We start from the raw sequence: 19,724 nt of genomic DNA, 5'->3' as shown, positions 1-19,724 counted from the left end.
CAGGCAAGGCTGCCCGCTCTCTCCTGCCTTGTTCGTGTGCTGTGTGGAGCCCTTCGCCGCCTCCATCAGGAAGGACGTGAGCCTGAAGGGCGTGACTATCCCAGGCAGTGGAGGCCTTCAGGTCAAGACCTCCCTGTACATGGACAACGTCGCCGTCTTCTGCACCGATCGTCGGTCGGTGAGTAGGCTGTTGGACATCTGCAGCCAGTTTGAACTGGCCTCAGGTGCCAAAGTCAATAGGGGTAACAGCGAGGTCATGTTCTTTGGGAACTAGGACAGCCGCTCCTTCATCCCCTTCACCGTCAGGACGGACTACCTGAAGGTGCTGGGTGTTTGGTTCGGTGGAGCTGGGGCATGCACTAAGACTTGGGAGGAGCGTATCACCAAACTGAAGCAGAAGCTGGGCAGGTGGACGCTCCGGTCCCTCTCCACCGCGGGTAAGAACCTGGTTGTCAGGTGCGAGGGGCTTTCGGTACTGTTGTATGTGGCACAGGCCTGGCCTATTCCCTGGACCTGCGTCACTGTGGTCACCCGGGCCATCTTCCACTTCATTTGGGGGTCGAGGATGGACCGGGTGCGCAGGGACACCATGTACAAAGACCTGGGAAATGGGGGAAAGGGCGTACCGAACGCCACCCTCGCCCCGATGGCTACCTTTGTGTGCGGCTGCATCAAGATGTGCGTAGATCCTCAGTATGCCAGCACCAAGTGTCACTACTTACTGAGGTTCTACCTGTCCCCGGTGTTGCGAAGGATGGGCCTGGCCTCGTTGCTGCGGAACACTCTAAGTAGTTGGACCGTCCCGTACCACCTGTCCTTCATGGAGAAATTTTTGAAAGGAAACACCTTTGACCACAAGATCATCAGGCAGTGGTCAGCACGTAGTATCCCCGAGACCCTTCGGGAAAAGGAGAGAGTGGATCTCGTCGTGTGGTTCCCCACGCAGACTGCCAAAGTCATTTGGCAGAATGCCTCATCGCCAGAACTTTCAAACAAGCACAAGGACATTGCTTGGCTGGCGGTGAGAGGCGCTCTGCCAGTGAGATCCTTTATGCACGCCCGGAATCTCTGCGCCACCGCACGCTGCCCTCGAGGCAGCTGCAGGGGTTCAAGACTGTCTATCACCTCCTTCTGGAGTGTGTCTATGCGCAGGAGGTCTGGAGGGGGATGCAGTGGTATTTGTCGAGGTTCGTCCCAAGCGGCTCCGTGACACGGGACTCCGTGCTCTACGGGCTGTTTCCTGGGACGCACACCGATACCAACATCAACTGCACCTGGAGGACCGTCACTGCAGTGAAAGACGCTCTTTGGTCTGCCTGCAACTTGCTGGTCTGCCAGCTGAAAGAACTGACCCCGACCGAGTTTTGCAGACTGGCGCACTCCAAGGTCCAGGACTACGTGCTGAGGGACGCGCTAAAGCTTGGGGCAGCCGCCGCCAAGGCGTGGTGGGGAAAGACCACTGTATGAAACCCCTCGTCCAGAATAGCAAAAAAGGGCCCTATCTGGTAACTGTGCCCAGCTGGCGCCTTCCCCAACTGGTCAGGGGGCCAACGGGGACCGTGCGGGGTGACGATTGCGGGGGTATTTTCTTTGCTTTGTTTTTTTTCTTGTTTGTTTGTCTGTTTCCTTTAGTTGGTGTACGTACCCCCTGGGTAACCCGGAGAGGCTTGCATGACTGGGTAGATGTGTAAATATGTTTTATTTTTTGTACATCTTATGAATAAAGTATATTTTTTCAAATAAAAAAGGTGACAAAACGTCTGAAAACTAACCTTCCAGCTCAGCGAGCAAACTCACATCCATCCATGGAGCATGTGAAATTATGGGCATCCTACCAAGCCCCCTTCACATTCTGGGAGGTCATATTCAAGAGGAAAGCATACTGTAAATGGCAGGACCCTTAGGATCTATAGAGAGATCTTGTGCAAATCGATAGCTCTCTGAAAGTGGCAACACAAGTGAATAAGTTGGGAATGAAGGCATATGGCATGCTTGTCTTCATCAGTCGGGACATTGACGACAAATGTTGGTTAGTCTTGTTGGAGCTGTGTAAAACTTCAGTTATGCTATATTTGGAATATTACATGCAGTTCTGGTCATGACTCTATAAGGGACGATGTGGTGACCTTGGAGACAATGCGAAAGAGATTTACCAGAATGTTTCAGGGTTGGAGTGTATTAGAGGTAAGGAGAGGCTGGACAAGCTTGGATTGTTTTCAATAGAGCATCAGAGGCTGAGGGGCAACCTGATAGAAGTATATAAAATAATGAGGCATGGATAGGATGAATAGTCAGAGTATTTTTCCCAGGGTGAAAATGTCAAATACTAGATGCCACAGCTTTGAGGTGAAGGAAGAAAGTGTTAAAGGACATGTGCAAGGAAAGTTTTTTTACACAGCGGTAGGTAGGTGCCTGGAATGCACTGCCAGGGAATGTGGTGGAAGCAGATAATATATCAATATTTAAGAGGCATTCAGACAGACATACAAACAGGCAGGGGAGAGATGGGCATGGGTCATGTGCAGGCAAATGGGATTAATTTAGAATGTCACCATGGTTGGCGTAGACATGGTGGGCTGGAGGGCCTGTTCCTGTGCTGTACTGCTTTCTATTTCTATGTTAGAATCTCCTCTACCACCTGGGGGATGGTGTGCAGAACCAGCATTGGGCTGTGAAATCACTTCAGGACCCACAACCCTCTACCTTTGCCTTAAAAATACTTAAAGACTCTGTCTTCCTCTGTCTACCAAGGAAGAGAGTCCGAAAGACTCACCACCCTCTCTGAGAAAACTATCCTCATTTCCGTCTTAAATGAGCAATCCTTCCTTTTAAACAGTGACCTCTAGTGTTAGAGGTCAAGCCATGGGGGTTAACTTTGTACAAACTCCTTTCTTACACACTAGTCATTTCACTAAGTATCTCACTTTCCACTTTGGAAATCTGACTGTATGGATGTCCCTCTCTCAATCTAAAATAGCAGAGGTCTGGAAAAGAACCTAAAAGATTGTGAAATTTTCGTAATATGGGACATATTCAAATTTTGAACACACAAGTAGAATTCTTTATATTTGAAAACACTCCTCACATACTTCTGTGAGGCTGGATGAACACAGCAGGCCCAGCAGCATCTCAGGAGCACAAAAGCTGACGTTTCGGGCCTAGACCCTTCATCAGAGAGCTCTCTGATGAAGGGTCTAGGCCCGAAATGTCAGCTTTTGTGCTCCTGAGATGCTGCTGGGCCTGCTGTGTTCATCCAGCTTCACATTTTATTATCTTGGATTCTCCAGCATCTGCAGTTCCCATTATCACCCTCACATACTTCTGTTTTTCAACAAAGCACATTATCACATGAAGTGAACAATAAATAATGAACATTGCAATTTTAACTTTAAAACCAGTTTGTTATCAATTACTAATTTTAGCCTACTGACTAATTAAAACATATACCTTCATCTAAACTGTACTAACATCTAAAGTCTTCTGTTTTCCAGTGATTGTACAAATATTGAAATCATTTGCCTTAAGCCCTGCTTTAAATTTAGTGAGTTTTTTTTACAAACAAATACTGTCCATAGTTCTGGTCATACTACTACAGGAAAGATGTGGATTTTTGGAGAGGGTACAGAAAAGGTTTACCAGGATGTTCCCTGGTAGGGGGGATTTTAGCTATGAAGAAAGTTTGGATAGACTGTGTTCGTTTTCACTGGAACACAGGAGGTTGAGGGGTGACCTGCTGGAAGTTTATAATGTTATGAATGGCATGTGTAGAGTGGAAAGTATGATGTATTTTCCCAGAGGGGAGGGTTCAATTACTAGGGGAGACAGGCTAAGGATGTGGGGGTTGGGGGGGATTGGCGAGGTGGTGGTGGCGAAGTTTAAAAGAGATGTGTGAGGCAAGCTTTTCACACAAAGGTTAGTGCCTGCAATGCACTGCCAGAGGAGGTGCTGAAAGCAGACACAAGAGCACCATTCAAGAAGCACATGAATACTACATAAATAGAAAGGGAATAGAGAGATTTGGATCCTGTAGTGAAGACAGTTTTAGGAAGGGCAAAATGTGTCGGTACAGGTTGGGAGGGCCGAAAAGCCTGTTCCTGTGCTGTACTATTCTTTGTTCTAAATGATTCCTCAATTAAAATAGTAGAATTTCAGATAATCGTGTTAATATTACATGAATAATTTTGGCCTCTGGCCAGGCGATAGTTTTAGGCATGTTCCTGTTTAACCAGGATTTTTTTTAAGCAATAGTGAAGAAATATTCTTATTTTACATTCTTATGTCTTCAGTAATTAATTTTTAACCTTGCTTCCAAATCTAATATCTGTCCTTTTTGCCTTTAAAGAATTTCTATTTTAATATTTCCATTATCTATTTTTATTTTTTTTAACCAATGGGGATTTTAAGAATCTTGTGTCTTGCCTTCTCCTCTGCTAGCAGACTTGTACATGTGTGCATAAAATTATAAGGTTCTTCATGATTGAGAACAAATTATTTGATTATCCTGCTATTTATAATTCTTGTTCACATCTCTCTACTGCTTTGAGCTATTGTACTCGTTTTGCTATTTCAGTTTTCCAGTTGTTATTCTATTCTTGTTTAATTGAATTGCAATAAATAGATTACATATTTTTCGCCCTGAAAGAATTTATCGTATGACCAGAATCACAGGGGTCAATGTGTGATGAGGCACAGATAATACAAAAGTGTCAAAATTAAGTAGAATGTTTCTTCTGCAAAATGGAATTTAAGGAAGTGATGGTGTATTTCCTCACATTATGTCATGAGAAGAAATACAAGCCCCTGTACCATTTTGAAGGAGCAAGGAGGAGCAAGATTGGACAACTTTGGCAGAGAACTGTGAGAAATCCACTTACAGTACTCATCTAGTTGGGCACTGGGTATCAAAATATCTGGGGAAATAAAATAGCAAATCTTGCAGTTACATACCAAAAAACCCAAAGTTTGAAATCCTCACCCTTAGTATTTCTTACAAGGATTTTTAAATCCGTTTTCACTAGTCACACTTTGATTACTTTGAAAATTTCACCTTTGTCTAGATACCTTGCAAAAAGACATTTATATCAGTAAATCTCCCTGCGAGTCCTGAAACAGACACTTGCAGCCATGCGCCGGCACCTCCAGGCACTGCAATCCAGCCTGCCCCAGCTCAGAGCCTCCCTCTCCCAGGCCTGCAAAGGACCTCTGCTGTTTTTTATCCTCCGCAGGATCCACAGACTGAACACCCAGTTCCACTCAGCTTTACTGGACACCAAAAATCGTAAGTACAACAAACTCACTGGCCCCTGCCCCCCACAAGAGGATTCCTGCGCCTCCCAAATCCCGACTCTGTCCCTGCCCCTCCCCCACCATGCACCCGCCGCCATTGACCATGAGGACACGGCCGGAGACCCCACCGATGACGTCACATCGGCCTCCGCCGGCCACAGAACTTCCGGAACCGCTGCTGCAGTCACCACCTCCACGTCCAGGTACTACAGCCCACACACCACCCTCACCTCAGCTGCTGCCGCCCACCCCGATCCTCCCACCGCTGACGGAACCCCGCCCACGGTCGACGCCGACGGAACCCCGCCCACAGCCGACGCCGACGGAACCCCACCCACGGCCGACGCCGACGGAACCCCGCCCACGGTCGACGCTGACGGAACCCCGCCCACGGTCGACGCCGACGGAACCCCGCCCACAGCCGACGCGGACGGAACCCCACCCACGGCCGACGCCGACGGAACCCCGCCCACGGTCGACGCTGACGGAACCCCGCCCACGGTCGACGCCGACGGAACCCCGCCCACAGCCGACGCCGACGGAACCCCGCCCACGGCCGACGGAACCCCGCCCACGGCCGACGGAACCCCGCCCACGGCCGACGACCTCATCGCTCCGCCCACAACCTCCACAGCCTGCAACCCCAGAGGAGACAGCCACCCTGAGCCCTGCCGACTCTTCACCATCCCCCCAGACCTCCCACTGACTGAGGACGAACGGTCAGTCCTGAGCAAGGGGCTCACCTTTGTCCCCCTACAACCAAACATCAACGAATACCAGTCACGGTCGGACATAGAGCAGTTTTTCCGCCGTCTTCGCCTCCACGCCTACTTCTTCAACCGGGAACCCAACCCTCCTTCCACTGACCCCTTCACCCGCTTCCAACACAAGTCCTCCTCCTGGACACCACCCCCAGGCCTCCTACCCTCCCTCGACCTCTTCATCTCCAACTGCCGTCGAGACATCAACCGCCTCAACCTCTCCACCCCTCTCACCCACTCCAACCTCTCCCCCGCAGAACGGGCAGCCCTCCGCTCCCTCCGCTCCAACCCCAACCTCACCATCAAACCCGCAGACAAGGGTGGCGCAGTGGTAGTATGGCGCACTGACCTCTACATCGCCGAGGCCAGACGCCAACTCTCCGACACCACCTCCTACCGCCTCCTCGATCATGACCCCACACCCGAGCACCAAACCATCATCTCCAACACCATTCATGACCTCATCACCTCAGGGGACCTCCCACCCACAGCCTCCAACCTCATTGTTCCCCAACCCCGCACGGCCCGTTTCTATCTCCTTCCCAAAATCCACAAACCTGCCTGCCCTGGTCGACCCATCGTCTCAGCTTGCTCCTGCCCCACCGAACTCATCTCCACCTATCTGGACTCCATTTTCTCCCCTTTGGTCCAGGAACTCCCCACCTACGTCCGTGACACCACCCACGCCCTCCACCTCCTCCAGGACTTCCAATTCCCTGGCCCCCAACACCTCATATTCACCATGGACGTCCAGTCCCTGTACACCTGCATTCCGCATGGAGATGGCCTCAAGGCCCTCCGCTTCTTCCTGTCCCGCAGGCCCGACCAGGCCCCCTCCACCGACACTCTCATCCGCCTAGCTGAACTCGTCCTCACACTCAACAACTTCTCTTTTGACTCCTCCCACTTCCTACAGACAAAGGGGGTGGCCATGGGCACCCGCATGGGCCCCAGCTATGCCTGCCTCTTTGTAGGTTATGTGGAACAGTCCCTCTTCCGCACCTACACAGGCCCCAAACCCCACCTCTTCCTCCGGTACATTGATGACTGTATCGGCGCCGCCTCTTGCTCCCCAGAGGAGCTCGAACAGTTCATCCACTTCACCAACACCTTCCACCCCAACCTTCAGTTCACCTGGGCCATCTCCAGCACATCCCTCACCTTCCTGGACCTCTCAGTCTCCATCTCAGGCAACCAGCTTGTAACTGATGTCCATTTCAAGCCCACTGACTCCCACAGCTACCTAGAATACACCTCCTCCCACCCACCCTCCTGCAAAAATTCCATCCCCTATTCCCAATTCCTCCGCCTCCGCCGCATCTGCTCCCACGATAAGACATTCCACTCCCGCACATCCCAGATGTCCAAGTTCTTTAAGGACCGCAACTTTCCCCCCACGGTGATTGAGAACGCCCTTGACCGCGTCTCCCGCATTTCCCGCGACACATCCCTCACACCCCGCCCCCGCCACAACCGCCCCAAGAGGATCCCCCTCGTTCTCACACACCACCCTACCAACCTCCGGATACAACGCATTATCCTCCGACACTTCCGCCATTTACAATCCGACCCCACCACCCAAGACATTTTTCCATCCCCTCCCCTGTCTGCTTTCCGGAGAGACCACTCTCTCCGTGACTCCCTTGTTCGCTCCACACTGCCCTCCAACCCCACCACACCCGGCACCTTCCCCTGCAACCGCAGGAAATGCTACACTTGTCCCCACACCTCCTCCCTCACCCCCATCCCAGGCCCCAAGATGACATTCCACATTAAGCAGAGGTTCACCTGCACATCTGCCAATGTGGTATACTGCATCCACTGTACCCGGTGCGGCTTCCTCTACATTGGGGAAACCAAGCGGAGGCTTGGGGACCGCTTTGCAGAACACCTCCGCTCAGTTCGCAACAAACAACTGCACCTCCCAGTCGCAAACCATTTCCACTCCCCCTCCCATTCTCTTGATGACATGTCCATCATGGGCCTCCTGCACTGCCACAATGATGCCACCCGAAGGTTGCAGGAACAGCAACTCATATTCCGCCTGGGAACCCTGCAGCCATATGGTATCAATGTGGACTTCACCAGTTTCAAAATCTCCCCTTCCCCTACTGCATCCCTAAACCAGCCCAGTGCATCCCCTCCCCCCACTGCACCACACAACCAGCCCAGCTCTTCCCCCCCACCCACTGCATCCCAAAACCAGTCCAACCTGTCTCTGCCTCCCTAACCGGTTCTTCCTCTCACCCATCCCTTACTCCCACCCCAAGCCGCACCCCCAGCTACCTACTAACCTCATCCCACCTCCTTGACCTGTCCGTCTTCCCTGGACTGACCTATCCCCTCCCTACCTCCCCACCTACACCCTCTCCACCTATCTTCTTTACTCTCCATCTTCGGTCCGCCTCCCCCTCTCTCCCTATTTATTCCAGTTCCCTCCCCCCATCCCCCTCTCTGATGAAGGGTCTAGGCCCGAAACGTCAGCTTTTGTGCTCCTGAGATGCTGCTTGGCCTGCTGTGTTCATCCAGCCTCACATTTTATTATCTTGGAATCTCCAGCATCTGCAGTTCCCATTATCTCTCTCTTTATATCAGTAAAATATGGTTATGCCATCTTTAGGCAAACTCATCATGGTGTTTAAAGCAGGAGAAGCAGGAGAAGATTTGGGGCGGCACAGTGGCTCAGTGGTTAGCAATGCTGCCTCACAGCGCCAGGGACCCAGGTTCAATTCAATTCCGTGTGGAGTTTGTACATGTTCCCCATGTCTGCGTGAGTTTCCTCTGGGTACTCTGGTTTCCTTCCTCCTACAGTCCAAACATGTGCAGGTTAGGTGGATTTGCTATTCTAAATTGCCTGTAGCATTCAGGGAAGTGTAGCTTAGGTGGGTTATAGGGAGATGGGCCTGGGTGGCTTGCTCCAAGGGTCAGTGTGGATTTGTTGGGCTGAAGAGCCTGTTTCCACGCTGTAGGGATTCTATGATAACAGAGATAAACTAAACTGGAACAGAACAAAAATAGGAATTGAAAATGAAAAACAAGGGCTCTAGCAATCCAGAGTTATCTAAAATTAATTAAACACTATCTAATCTTTGCTCCTTGTATCAATAAAAATCAAAACAATAAAAGATGAAAACTTGTGCAGTGGTTGTAACACGGTCAGTCAGGAATATGAGTTCCCTGTTAATTTGGTCCAATCAGGGAGTCCTGGCTGACAGATATAAACAGGAATGTCAGGGGTTCTGTTCACCCTTGAAGCAGACTTTGTGCTACCTGGGTCATGTACTACACATGTGTAAATAAAGGGTGACTTTGTCCTGGAATACAACCTTTGTGGAGTTATTTCGACCTGTTTCTTAGCCATACACCATTAGTGACACTTTGTCTGGAATCTCACAGCTGTTTTTCTGTTACAGATGTAAGTCTGGCTGGCAGGGAGAGCTATGTGATCAGTGCATTCCTTTTCCTGGCTGTTTACATGGGCTCTGCACCAAACCTTGGGAATGTGTATGTGAGGAAGGCTGGTCAGGCAGCCTCTGTGACACAGGTTTGTTGATTCATGCTGCATTTTGCAAATACTGTAAAATCCATAAAACTGTAAAATCCCATACATAATTGAAAAACAACTAACAAATATCTAGATTATTTTTGAGCCTTACCAACATTTGGGTTTCGAAAGCTGATTAGTAAATTTATTCATTGGTGAACTTTTTATTTTGAAGATGGGAATTTATCTAGAAATACTCAGGCGACCTTTTAAAAAGGTTTGATTTTATACGAACATTATTTTTTGTGTTTCAGTATTTTCCTTCCAGGTGGTTAACATTTTAAGGTAATTTAAAAATAAGAGAAAGAACCAGTATATCCTTAAATGGAGTTGTGCCTGCTCAAATACCACTTTTCTACCCTTTTTCCATTGCCATTTTATATTTTTCCTTTTCAGTTGTGTTAAGTGATAATATAGTTTCCTACCCCAATAGTCACTTATGGCAAATTTTTCTAATTAAAAGCACTTTGTTATCTCGGATTCTCCAGCATCTACAGTTCCCATTATCTCTAACAAAAAATCATTCTCCCATTGTTACTCTAATTATAATGCTGAATTTATGCCTCATTTGCCAATTTACCAACCAATGGAAACAATCTTTCAATTATTTATCCATTCATGATTATTCTTACTTTGAAACATCCTTCTCTTTAACCATCTCCAAATCAGTGAATAGTAATTGATTGCTTAAAGCTATTACCCACACAGCTCATGCAAGAAATAAAATTGTGTTTTGCGTTACTCAGTCTTAAGGCTGATTAAAGCCTTGGATCTGCCTCCTTCTTGCTGTATCCTTATTGGACACGCACCTTGAGTACCTCCACACACTTGGGACATCTACCCTTTGTATGTACATGATCCCAATTTGTGCGATTTGGGGCAAGGTCAAGAATAATTATGGTGAATAGAAACACCACAATATTATGCAATATTATTTAAAAAGTCTATGAATCCTTGTCCCATGAAGTTTAACAACAACCAAGGTCTATAATTTTCTTTCTAACTCCTTAGAGATGTAACTTTCTATCCTCTAGGCCTTTGGAAGAAATGCTGTCCTAAAAGAATTTAGTGCAGACAATTTTGGCTTGTGTCTCTACTACATACTCCCCAGACTCCCTCAGTTTCTGGGATACACACCAGCTGGATCTAGAGGTCATATTCTATCAGCTCTATTCCTGTCAGTAACAACGTAAGCAGACAAGAAGCATGGCAAATTCAACCCGGCCAGTTGCTGCCCTATCATGTCTTTGACAGTACAATCAAGTGGCACATAGAGGAATCCAGCTCCTTACCATATAATAGCCTTTGTTCAAACATGGACAAAAGAGCTGAAGTGAAGAGGTAAGATTGGACTGACTTCCCTTAATGTCAAGACAACATTTGACAGAGTGTGACATCAGGAGGCCCTAATAAGAAAGGAGTTAATGTGAATCAGGGCAAGCTACTGTTTTCTTTTCTCTTTATTCATTCACTAGATGAAGGCTTCACTGGCCAAGCAGCATTTATTGCCCATCCCTAATTGCCCAGAGGGCAGTTGAGAGTCAATTGCATTACTGTGGGTCTGGAGTCACATGTAGACCAGACCAGGTAAGGATGGCAGTTTCCTTCCCTAAAGGACAACAGTGACCCAAATGGAGTTCTTTCCAACAAGAACAATAGATTCATGGCCATCATAAGATTCTAATTCCAGATATTTTATTGAATTCAAATTCCATCATCTGATGTGGCAGGATTCAAACCTGAGACCAGAGTATTATCAGGGTCTCTGGATTAATAGTCTAGTGATAATAACACTAGGCCGTTGCCTGACTGAACCCAGTTGGAGTCATACCAATCACAAAATAAGGTGATTGTGATTGTCTCACTCTGAGCACATCATTTCTGTAGTTCCTTACAGGGATGTCTGAGGTCCAGTCATTGCCAGTTCCTACATTAATCACATTCCCACTACCACAATGTGGGAATAACTGCACAAAGTTCAGCACCATTTGTGACTCCTCAGATACTGAAGCAGACCATGTCCAACTGCAACAAGATGAATGGCATTCAGATTTGGGCATACAAAATCATTGTGTAAGGGATATGTTCCAGGTCAGGACAATATTCTCCCAAATTTTTCTGAAGTCCGTACATGGCAGTGACTTCCAGAACTAGAATTCAATGTATTGCACACCACTCAACAGCTGTGATTGCACAGTTTAGAGAGTGGGTTTAGGGTAGGAGGGAAATGTAAGAGCTTCGTCACACATACATATATGGAAGGTGGATGGTAGTGCAGTGAAAATGTCTCTGGATTAGTAATCCCAAGGGCTAGGCTAATGCTTTGTGGATAAGGGCTCAAAACCCAGCTGGGAGCTGTGGAACTTAAACTGAATTAATAAAAACAAAGCCTGAAATATATAAAGCTAGTCTCATGACAGCCTTCGTTCAAATATGGATAAAAGAGGTGAGGTTAGAATCTCAGACGTGGTGGCCATGAAACCATAATTGATCATTGTAAGAACTCATTTGGTGCACTAATATCCTTTGGAGAAAGAAACCTGCCTACTTTATCCAAACTGGCCTACATGTGACTCCAGAATCACAGCAATGTGGTTGGCTCTTAGCTGCCACCTGAAATGGCTCTGGCAAGTTTATCAGTTCCAGGGAAATTAGGAATGGACAACAAATGCTGACCTTGCCAGCAATGCTCATATCCCATCAAAGAATAAAGGATAAAAAACTGAATGAGTGCTATTCCTGCTTCTCTGCTAATTCACCAGCAGGGTAAGAATTCAGACCATTAGGTGAAAAAGTCTAATTGTTTTCATGGCTAATTCTTACTTTTGGATTGATTCTTTTCAAGATTTCGAGTTAAACATTAATAACAGGTTGATTAAAAATGCAATGTATTCTTTTTAAAAATGATTGCATTTCTTTCAGCATTAAGACAATCAAGATAGTGGTCACTAAGCAATTGCTGAGGGAATATAAACAAGGCACAGAAGATAGAACGTAGAACAGTATAGCACAGTATAGGCCCTTTGGCCCACGATGTTGTGTCGAATTTTTACCCTAAGCCTCAGGTCTATCTAACCTCCAACCCTACCTTATACTATCATCCACATGCCAATCTAATAGCCGCTTAAATGCCCCTAATGAGGCTGACTCCATTACCCTCTCCAGCAATGCATTCCACGCCCCTAACACTCTCTTGAGTAAAGAACCTACCCCTGACATCTCCCTATATCTACCTCCACTCACTTTAAAACTACGCCCTCAAGTTATAGCTACCTCCTCCCTAGGAAAAAGTCACTGGCATAGTCTTAGAACTCTGCTGTTCTCAACTGTATCTCTGTATAATCTGGTGCATAAATTACATTTTAACTTATACTTCAAGTGAAATAATCTGCATTAAAAGTTAAATGCTTTCCTAATTAATGTATCAATTCACATATGTGGTTTCTCTAGCCATGATTCTCGAATTTATAATCTAATTGTGGGGTTGACATATTCAGTGACAGCTGACTGACACCCCCCATCATGCGTAAGCTCATCAAATCCAGCTCCAGTCAGTTTGCTAAGAGCTGACCAGTGAGCTTCTCAGTCAATCTCACGTCTTGACCAATACTTTCTGGCTCCTAACCACTGTTGGATGAGACCCAGTCTTCAGGAGACTCACTGGTGAGAAGATAAGGCATTTAAAAAAAAATTCTCATGGAAAGTGAGGACATGGGGGCAAGGGGGGAATTTTAGTGGTCTTCCACTGGCTCCCCATCCCTGCCACTGATTGGTACCAGGTTGTGATAAATGGAGCAAATTCAACCTGGTAGGTAGGTCATCCTGGTTTCCCACTAAACCATCAATTTCTGTGCCTGCTGGGAAGAGAGGTAGTCAGGACACTGGCAAATTGGTGCTCTTTAAGGGACTTAATTACAGGCAAATCAAGAAATGAACTTTCTCCCCCAGCACTTAGTAGCTGAGATGGTGAGAAAATGGCAAGTATCTGTCCAAGGCAAATTCTTTATTTATTCATTCACAGGATGTGACATAATTGGCTAGGCTAGCATTTATTGGCCATCCCTAATTGCCCAGAGAGCAGTTGAGAGTGAACCATGTTGCTATGGGTCTGGAGTCACTTGTAGCCTTGGTAAGGATTACAGATTACTTTCCCTAAAATGCATTGGTGAATCAGATGCGTTTTTCCTGATAGTTTCATGATCATCATTAGACTTTTAACCTCAAGATTTTTTACTGAATTTAATCCATGACAGAATTTGAACCCAGTACCCCAGATATGCTGCTTGGCCTGCTGTTTTCATCCACCTTCACACTTTGTTATCTTGGATTCTCCAGCATCTGCCGTTCCCATTACCCCAGGTTATTACCTGGGTCCCCAGATTAATAGTCTAGCGATTATACCAGTAAACCATTGCCTCCCCCAATAGCTTTCCTAACCATTTGCCTTTCTTTATTACCTTCCTTGCAAACTTCAAGGAGAGGAATTGCACCCTCTATTTTAATTAATTGCATTATTTTTCATTACAGCCTCCAACAGCTGCTCACCTGCGCACCCCTGCGCTAATAATTCTACATGCATAGAGAGCGAAGATGGTGGCTACATATGTGTCTGCAGACGGGAGTTTATAGGAACCCATTGTCAACTTCGAAAAGGGTCCTGCCACAACAAACGGTATGGGATACATGCTGCAAGCTATCCGTATGACAGGATTTCAGGCAGCTCACAACAGATTCTAAAACAGACATTAGAAGCGAACTATATTTGGCTCGTCTGACCTCATCCATTCAGAATGATCCCAATGACCTCCTCTGCAGCAGTCAAACTATTCATAAATAATTCCACCCAATTTTCCTCTGATCTTAGACCATTCAATCCTAAATTTTCCTTTAAGTTAAATTTGTGACCACTTTAACTTGCTTGTTTTGATTTCTATCATGTCCAAATGCCTAAGAGAGACCTAAGCTCCAAAATACTAAATTTATACATGCATTCATCCCAACGCATATGGATTCGTATCAGTGATAGATAAACTGCATTGTACTGCACTGGAATTAATCTAACTGCTTTACTGCATTTCTGAAAAAATCACATTGAATAATAAATCCAAAACTGCAAAAGGTTACTGTATAACTGGACTTCAATGAACAGCAAGTGGCTTAAAAATCTCTTTGGTAAATCCATATATAGAGCAATATTCAATGATATAACAAATTGGAAGAAAGAAAGAGGCTTTTCAGGCTGTCATACTTGTGATGATGGTAGCGCTTCAACCATAAAAATGTATCTAATTGCACTTCACTTTCCTTTCTCCATATCCTTTCAAATTCTATACGACCCCTACTTATATGAGGTTTGCACTCTGCACCTCAAAGGCCAATTATATTTTGGCCATTTAGCTCAACAGGTTTTGCAGTTAGAATCTATCTTTCCTTTACAGTTGATGGCTGCCTTTAAGGGTCCTGATGTTAGGTTCTCCAGAGAACTTTCATTCAATGATATGGACAGCTGTGAGTGACTGTAACCTGTTGGCAGCACAGATTTTACATATTGTCTACAATACTTGTAATAGTGATATAATTCTGCATCATTCCCTGTTTTCCCACACAGATTGTCATATGCTCCCCAATTCCTTCTCAAAGAGTGAGGTATGGCAGGCAAATGCTAAGTATTGCCATTTCTCTGGAAACAGAGGAACACCAGCTCCAAGATAAAAATGAAGACCTTTCAGTTAAAATTATATTTCCAAGTGTGAATCAATTGACAAATTATGGGAAAAGACTGTACATCCCAGCTGAATGTTTGTTTGTTTGTTAATCAATTTGTCTACATTGTATTGAATTATTTAATAATATATTTATAATTATTAGTGCATATTTATCAAGTCATTGCAGGAATACCTCAAAACTACAAATCATGCATAGTCACAATACTACCATTTACCAGTCCAGTGCTGCAGGTGTGTTTATGGATGTTATTTTACAAGTTGAAGTTTATGTATATATGTATTTTTTCTCATAATAACTATGCAGATTTGTTATTTACAATGAATGTTTTACAGTGAGAAGACCAAAACAAGGTTTTCTTGTGGCAATAGACTTGTACTGTATATGGTAGCTCTAAATTATGCAGTAGACAAAAACCCATAGCTAATTGGAAAAGTGTGTACAACTCCCGAAAGCCTGGCCATTAAGACACAAGTCAGGAGCACAAATGCAATGCTCCTCATTTGCATGGATGGGTGTATCTTCAACAACACTCAAGGAAGTTGACCCCATCCAGAACAATGCAGCTCATTTGATTGGCACCACACCCACAAGCATCTATTCCTCCACCACTGACGTTCAGTAGTAGCAGTATGTATTATCTACAAGATGCATTGCAAAATTTCAATAACGATCCTCAGAAAGTACCTTCCATACTCACAACCACTTCCATCTAGAAGGACAAGGGCAGCAGATGCATGGCAAGTTCCCCTTCAAACCACTCACCATCCTGACTTGAAAATATATTGGCGTTCCTTGCGGGAAGTCCCACCCTAAGGGCATTGTAGGTGAACCTACAGTACTGCGGTGGTTCAAGAAGGCAGCTCACCACCACCTTCACAAGGCCAATACATGCTGGCCAGCCTGTGATTCCCACGTCCCATGAGTGAATAAAAAATCCTGGCTTTGTCGTAACAAGCTGAGAGAGGTGACAGCATCACCTCTAGAAAAAGCAAGACCCTTTCGTAATGTTACGTCTGATTTTCCTTTCTCTGTGCCTCGAGCCATTGGATTACATTGATGTCTTTAATATTGTGAAACAAGGCATAGAGAAAATCACGATCAAAAGGCACCAGAGTGATATATATAAAAGGAAACTTTAAATTATTGGACAAGAAAGGGCTCAGTTTGAGTTATGTGTTTCTCCCACATAACTTCCCTCCATTAAGCACGTGCAGGTGATCCAATCTCCCAAGGGGGAGAACAGAAAAATCCCATAATTTTATTAGTAGGAACAATGGCCATTACTCCCGGAAGTAAGAATAGCAGACATTATCATTTCATGCTAACATTGGATTCTAAATAAATTGGCGTCACAATTTCAAGGTTATAGATATGTTATAGATGATTCAATTCAATATCTGTTATTTACCTATTTGATTGCAGGCCACTTTGTCAGAATGGAGGAAGCTGTTTTGATGATAATAGGTTCACACTCAAGACTTATTGCCTCTGTTTGCCTGGTTTTACTGGTGACTTCTGTGAAATAAGCATTGATAACTGTCACCCAAACCCTTGTGCCAACAATGGAAACTGCACAGATCTGTTTTCTGGATTCAGCTGTGTTTGCCCTAGTGGATTCACTGGCAAATCCTGTGATTACTCAGTCACGTCTTGCCGTAGCCATCCATGTCAAAATGGAGGCACTTGCCATGACCATTTTGGAGGAGGATTTTATTGTGCGTGCCTACCTGAATATGAGGGAGAAACTTGCCAAGAACAAACATTTGAGAGTGTTAATCGTGACACCAAGCACAATGTTTCTAAGCATGCAGGAACACATTGGATCAAACGTGGCAAACCCCACCAAAGACCACTGCATAAATCAACGTATCAACAACGTAATGGGATGCTGACAATCACAGTCAAAGAAACTATCCACAAATCCAGCTCACTGCTTAATAGTAGTCAAGTGATCTGTTTTACTGTGCTTGGATTATTGACATGTCTTGTGATCCTGGGGACTACAGGGATTATCTTCTTCTCAAAGTGTGAAATTTGGCTGGCAAATACTAAGTATCGTCATCTCCTCTGGAAACAGAGGAAGCATCTCCTCCAAGATAAAGACGAAGACCTTTCAGTCAAAATTATCTTTCAGAGTGTGAATCAATCGACAAACTATGGAAGAAACTATACAACTATCTGAATGTTTGTTTGTAAATTAGTTTGCGTAAATTATATTGAATTATGTAACAATATATTTATAATTGCTAGTGCATATTCCAGCATTTTGTAATAACCGTATTGTTTGAATGTTTTTGATATTTGTCATATTTAGAAACATACACATGAATTTATGTGAATTGTAATTTGAACAAGTGGGAACTTATCACAATATAATGGTATATTTAAATTACCACAATGCTGTAACACGTAGAATTGGATCGCAATGAATTAAATCCTCTTTTAAATGTGCACAATCTGCTAGAACCTGACACAAATGAATCCTACTTTTGTCTGAATACATGTTTTACATAGTCTGCTTCAGTAGATTTAGCTATCGCGTCTAAAAGTCCAATTTTGAGGGCGATTCTCCCTGGAGTTGACTTTCATATGGTTTATGTTTGAGGTGTTGATGTGTTTGCTTGATTTCGACCGGAGTGATATTCATAAAAAGGTTGTCATGATGGAATAAAGTAAAAAGCAACAACAATAAAGAATTTCTGATCATGATCAAATATTTAATAATTTTATAACGTGATTTCTTAGCAGCATGCTATATAATATCTACTGATAAGTAATCTTAATTGCATCTATATTTGTCACTCATAATATGGTCAATTTAATCATTTGAACGAATTAAAAACAATAATTAAAAATGCTATATAGCAATTATTTACCAGTGCTCATTTTCAATAGAATTTCACATTTATTATGGAATTGAATCGTTATCCTTTCCAGGATTAGCCTTTATTCCTGAAACTTTTGATCTTCGAGCCCTGAAAACTAGAGTTGACTTTTACATGAAGTATATGAAAAGTTATGTTTTGTTTACACTTTAGGTGAAAAATCATTGGGCCAACTTTTACATTAGGTCATTTTATGAGAAATGAGACATTTTATGTTAAAATACTCAAAAGCTTAAAGGTTCTCATGTACAACTTGAAAATTTTACTACAGCAATCTCACAGTATTGATATGGAGTTCATTTTCCATCAAAAATGCATTTTAAAAATTCATTTAAGAGCCATTGATCAAAGAGTCACTTAAGTTTGACTGATGTATGATATGTGGCATCAAATAAATAGAACTGTGTAGTCAGTGATAACTATCTACAAGGTTAATTGTTCACTTAATATGCTACTCAGCAAGCCTTTTGTTAGAAATGTGTCAAGAGACTAACTCACTGTTTCTAGATGTATAGATTCAAATCCCAACCAAGCGTGAGAGACAGTTTAATTGCCACAGATAGCTGTAAAGGTGGTAAGTCAGAAAGGAAGGACATGAATTTACATAGTGCCAGCAATCAAGATATCTCAGTCAATAAATAGTTATTGAAAAGAAACATGCAGCCTATTCCATTGATCAGTGAAATAGAAATGAGATAATTTCAGTCCTGTTATGATTTTTATAAAGACCAACAACTTTTAAAGTGAAATTCAACTTCCAGTTAATAGCTGAAGAAATGGCATAAGTTTTCACATTTTAAGATTTTTACAGTTACAAGCAAATCATGTACAAAACACTAAAAATAAAAGCAAAATACTGCACCTGCTGAAAATCTTTTAAAAAATGGATATGCTAGAAGAACAGAGCCATTTGAGTTGGTGTACTGAGTTCAGTATGACACTTCCTTGCTAATGAAGATAGATAGAAAGGTGATGGATCTCATGTTGTTGAGAAAGGTAGAATATAGGAACAAAAATAGGCCATTTATCTTATCAAGCCTGTCCCACCATTCAAAACAATTGTAGCTGATTCTCTACTTACTACAACCCCATAGAACTTTGCAACAGGGGAAGTGATGGCCTAGTGGTATTATTGAGACTATTAACTCAGAAGCTCTGCTAATGTTCTGGGGACCTAGGTCCAAATCCTGCCACAGCTGACAGTGAAATTTGAGTTCAAATAAAGGAAAAAAGAATTGAAATTAAGAATCTACTGGGGACCATGAAAATATCATTGATCATCAGAAAAGCTCACATGACTCACTAATGCTGTTCAGGGAAGGAAATCTGCCATCCTCACCTGGTCTGGCTTACATGTGACTCCAGAGCCACAGCAATGTGATTGAATCTAGAGCGCCCCTTGAACTAGTCCAGCAAGCCAAACAGTTGTGTCAAACAGTTTTGAAGAAATGACAGACAACCTGGGCAACCTAGGCACAAGAAAAGACAGGAACAGGAACACCATATTGACCCTGCAAAGTC

The 19,724-nt window shown here is 44.2% G+C and overlaps 1 protein-coding gene across 2 annotated transcripts in view; it reads left to right on the top strand.

Annotated features, from left to right (window-relative positions):
- Positions 1 to 18,126, top strand: part of LOC125455698 (protein delta homolog 1) — a 39,156-nt gene extending 21,030 nt beyond the window's left edge. For both annotated transcript variants that reach the window (XM_048538028.2, XM_048538027.2), the window contains exons 3-5: positions 9,461 to 9,591; positions 14,119 to 14,263; positions 16,741 to 18,126. In XM_048538028.2, coding sequence (XP_048393985.1) covers positions 9,461 to 9,591; positions 14,119 to 14,263; positions 16,741 to 17,500 — 1,036 coding nt within the window. In that variant the 3' untranslated portion in view covers positions 17,501 to 18,126. The remainder of the gene's footprint in view (positions 1 to 9,460; positions 9,592 to 14,118; positions 14,264 to 16,740) is intronic.
- The last annotated feature ends 1,598 nt before the right edge of the window (positions 18,127 to 19,724 follow it).

Source organism: Stegostoma tigrinum, chromosome 10 (assembly GCF_030684315.1).
Source record: "Stegostoma tigrinum isolate sSteTig4 chromosome 10, sSteTig4.hap1, whole genome shotgun sequence".
Lineage (NCBI taxonomy): Eukaryota > Metazoa > Chordata > Chondrichthyes > Orectolobiformes > Stegostomatidae > Stegostoma > Stegostoma tigrinum.
This window is presented reverse-complemented; position numbering and strand designations above follow the sequence as displayed.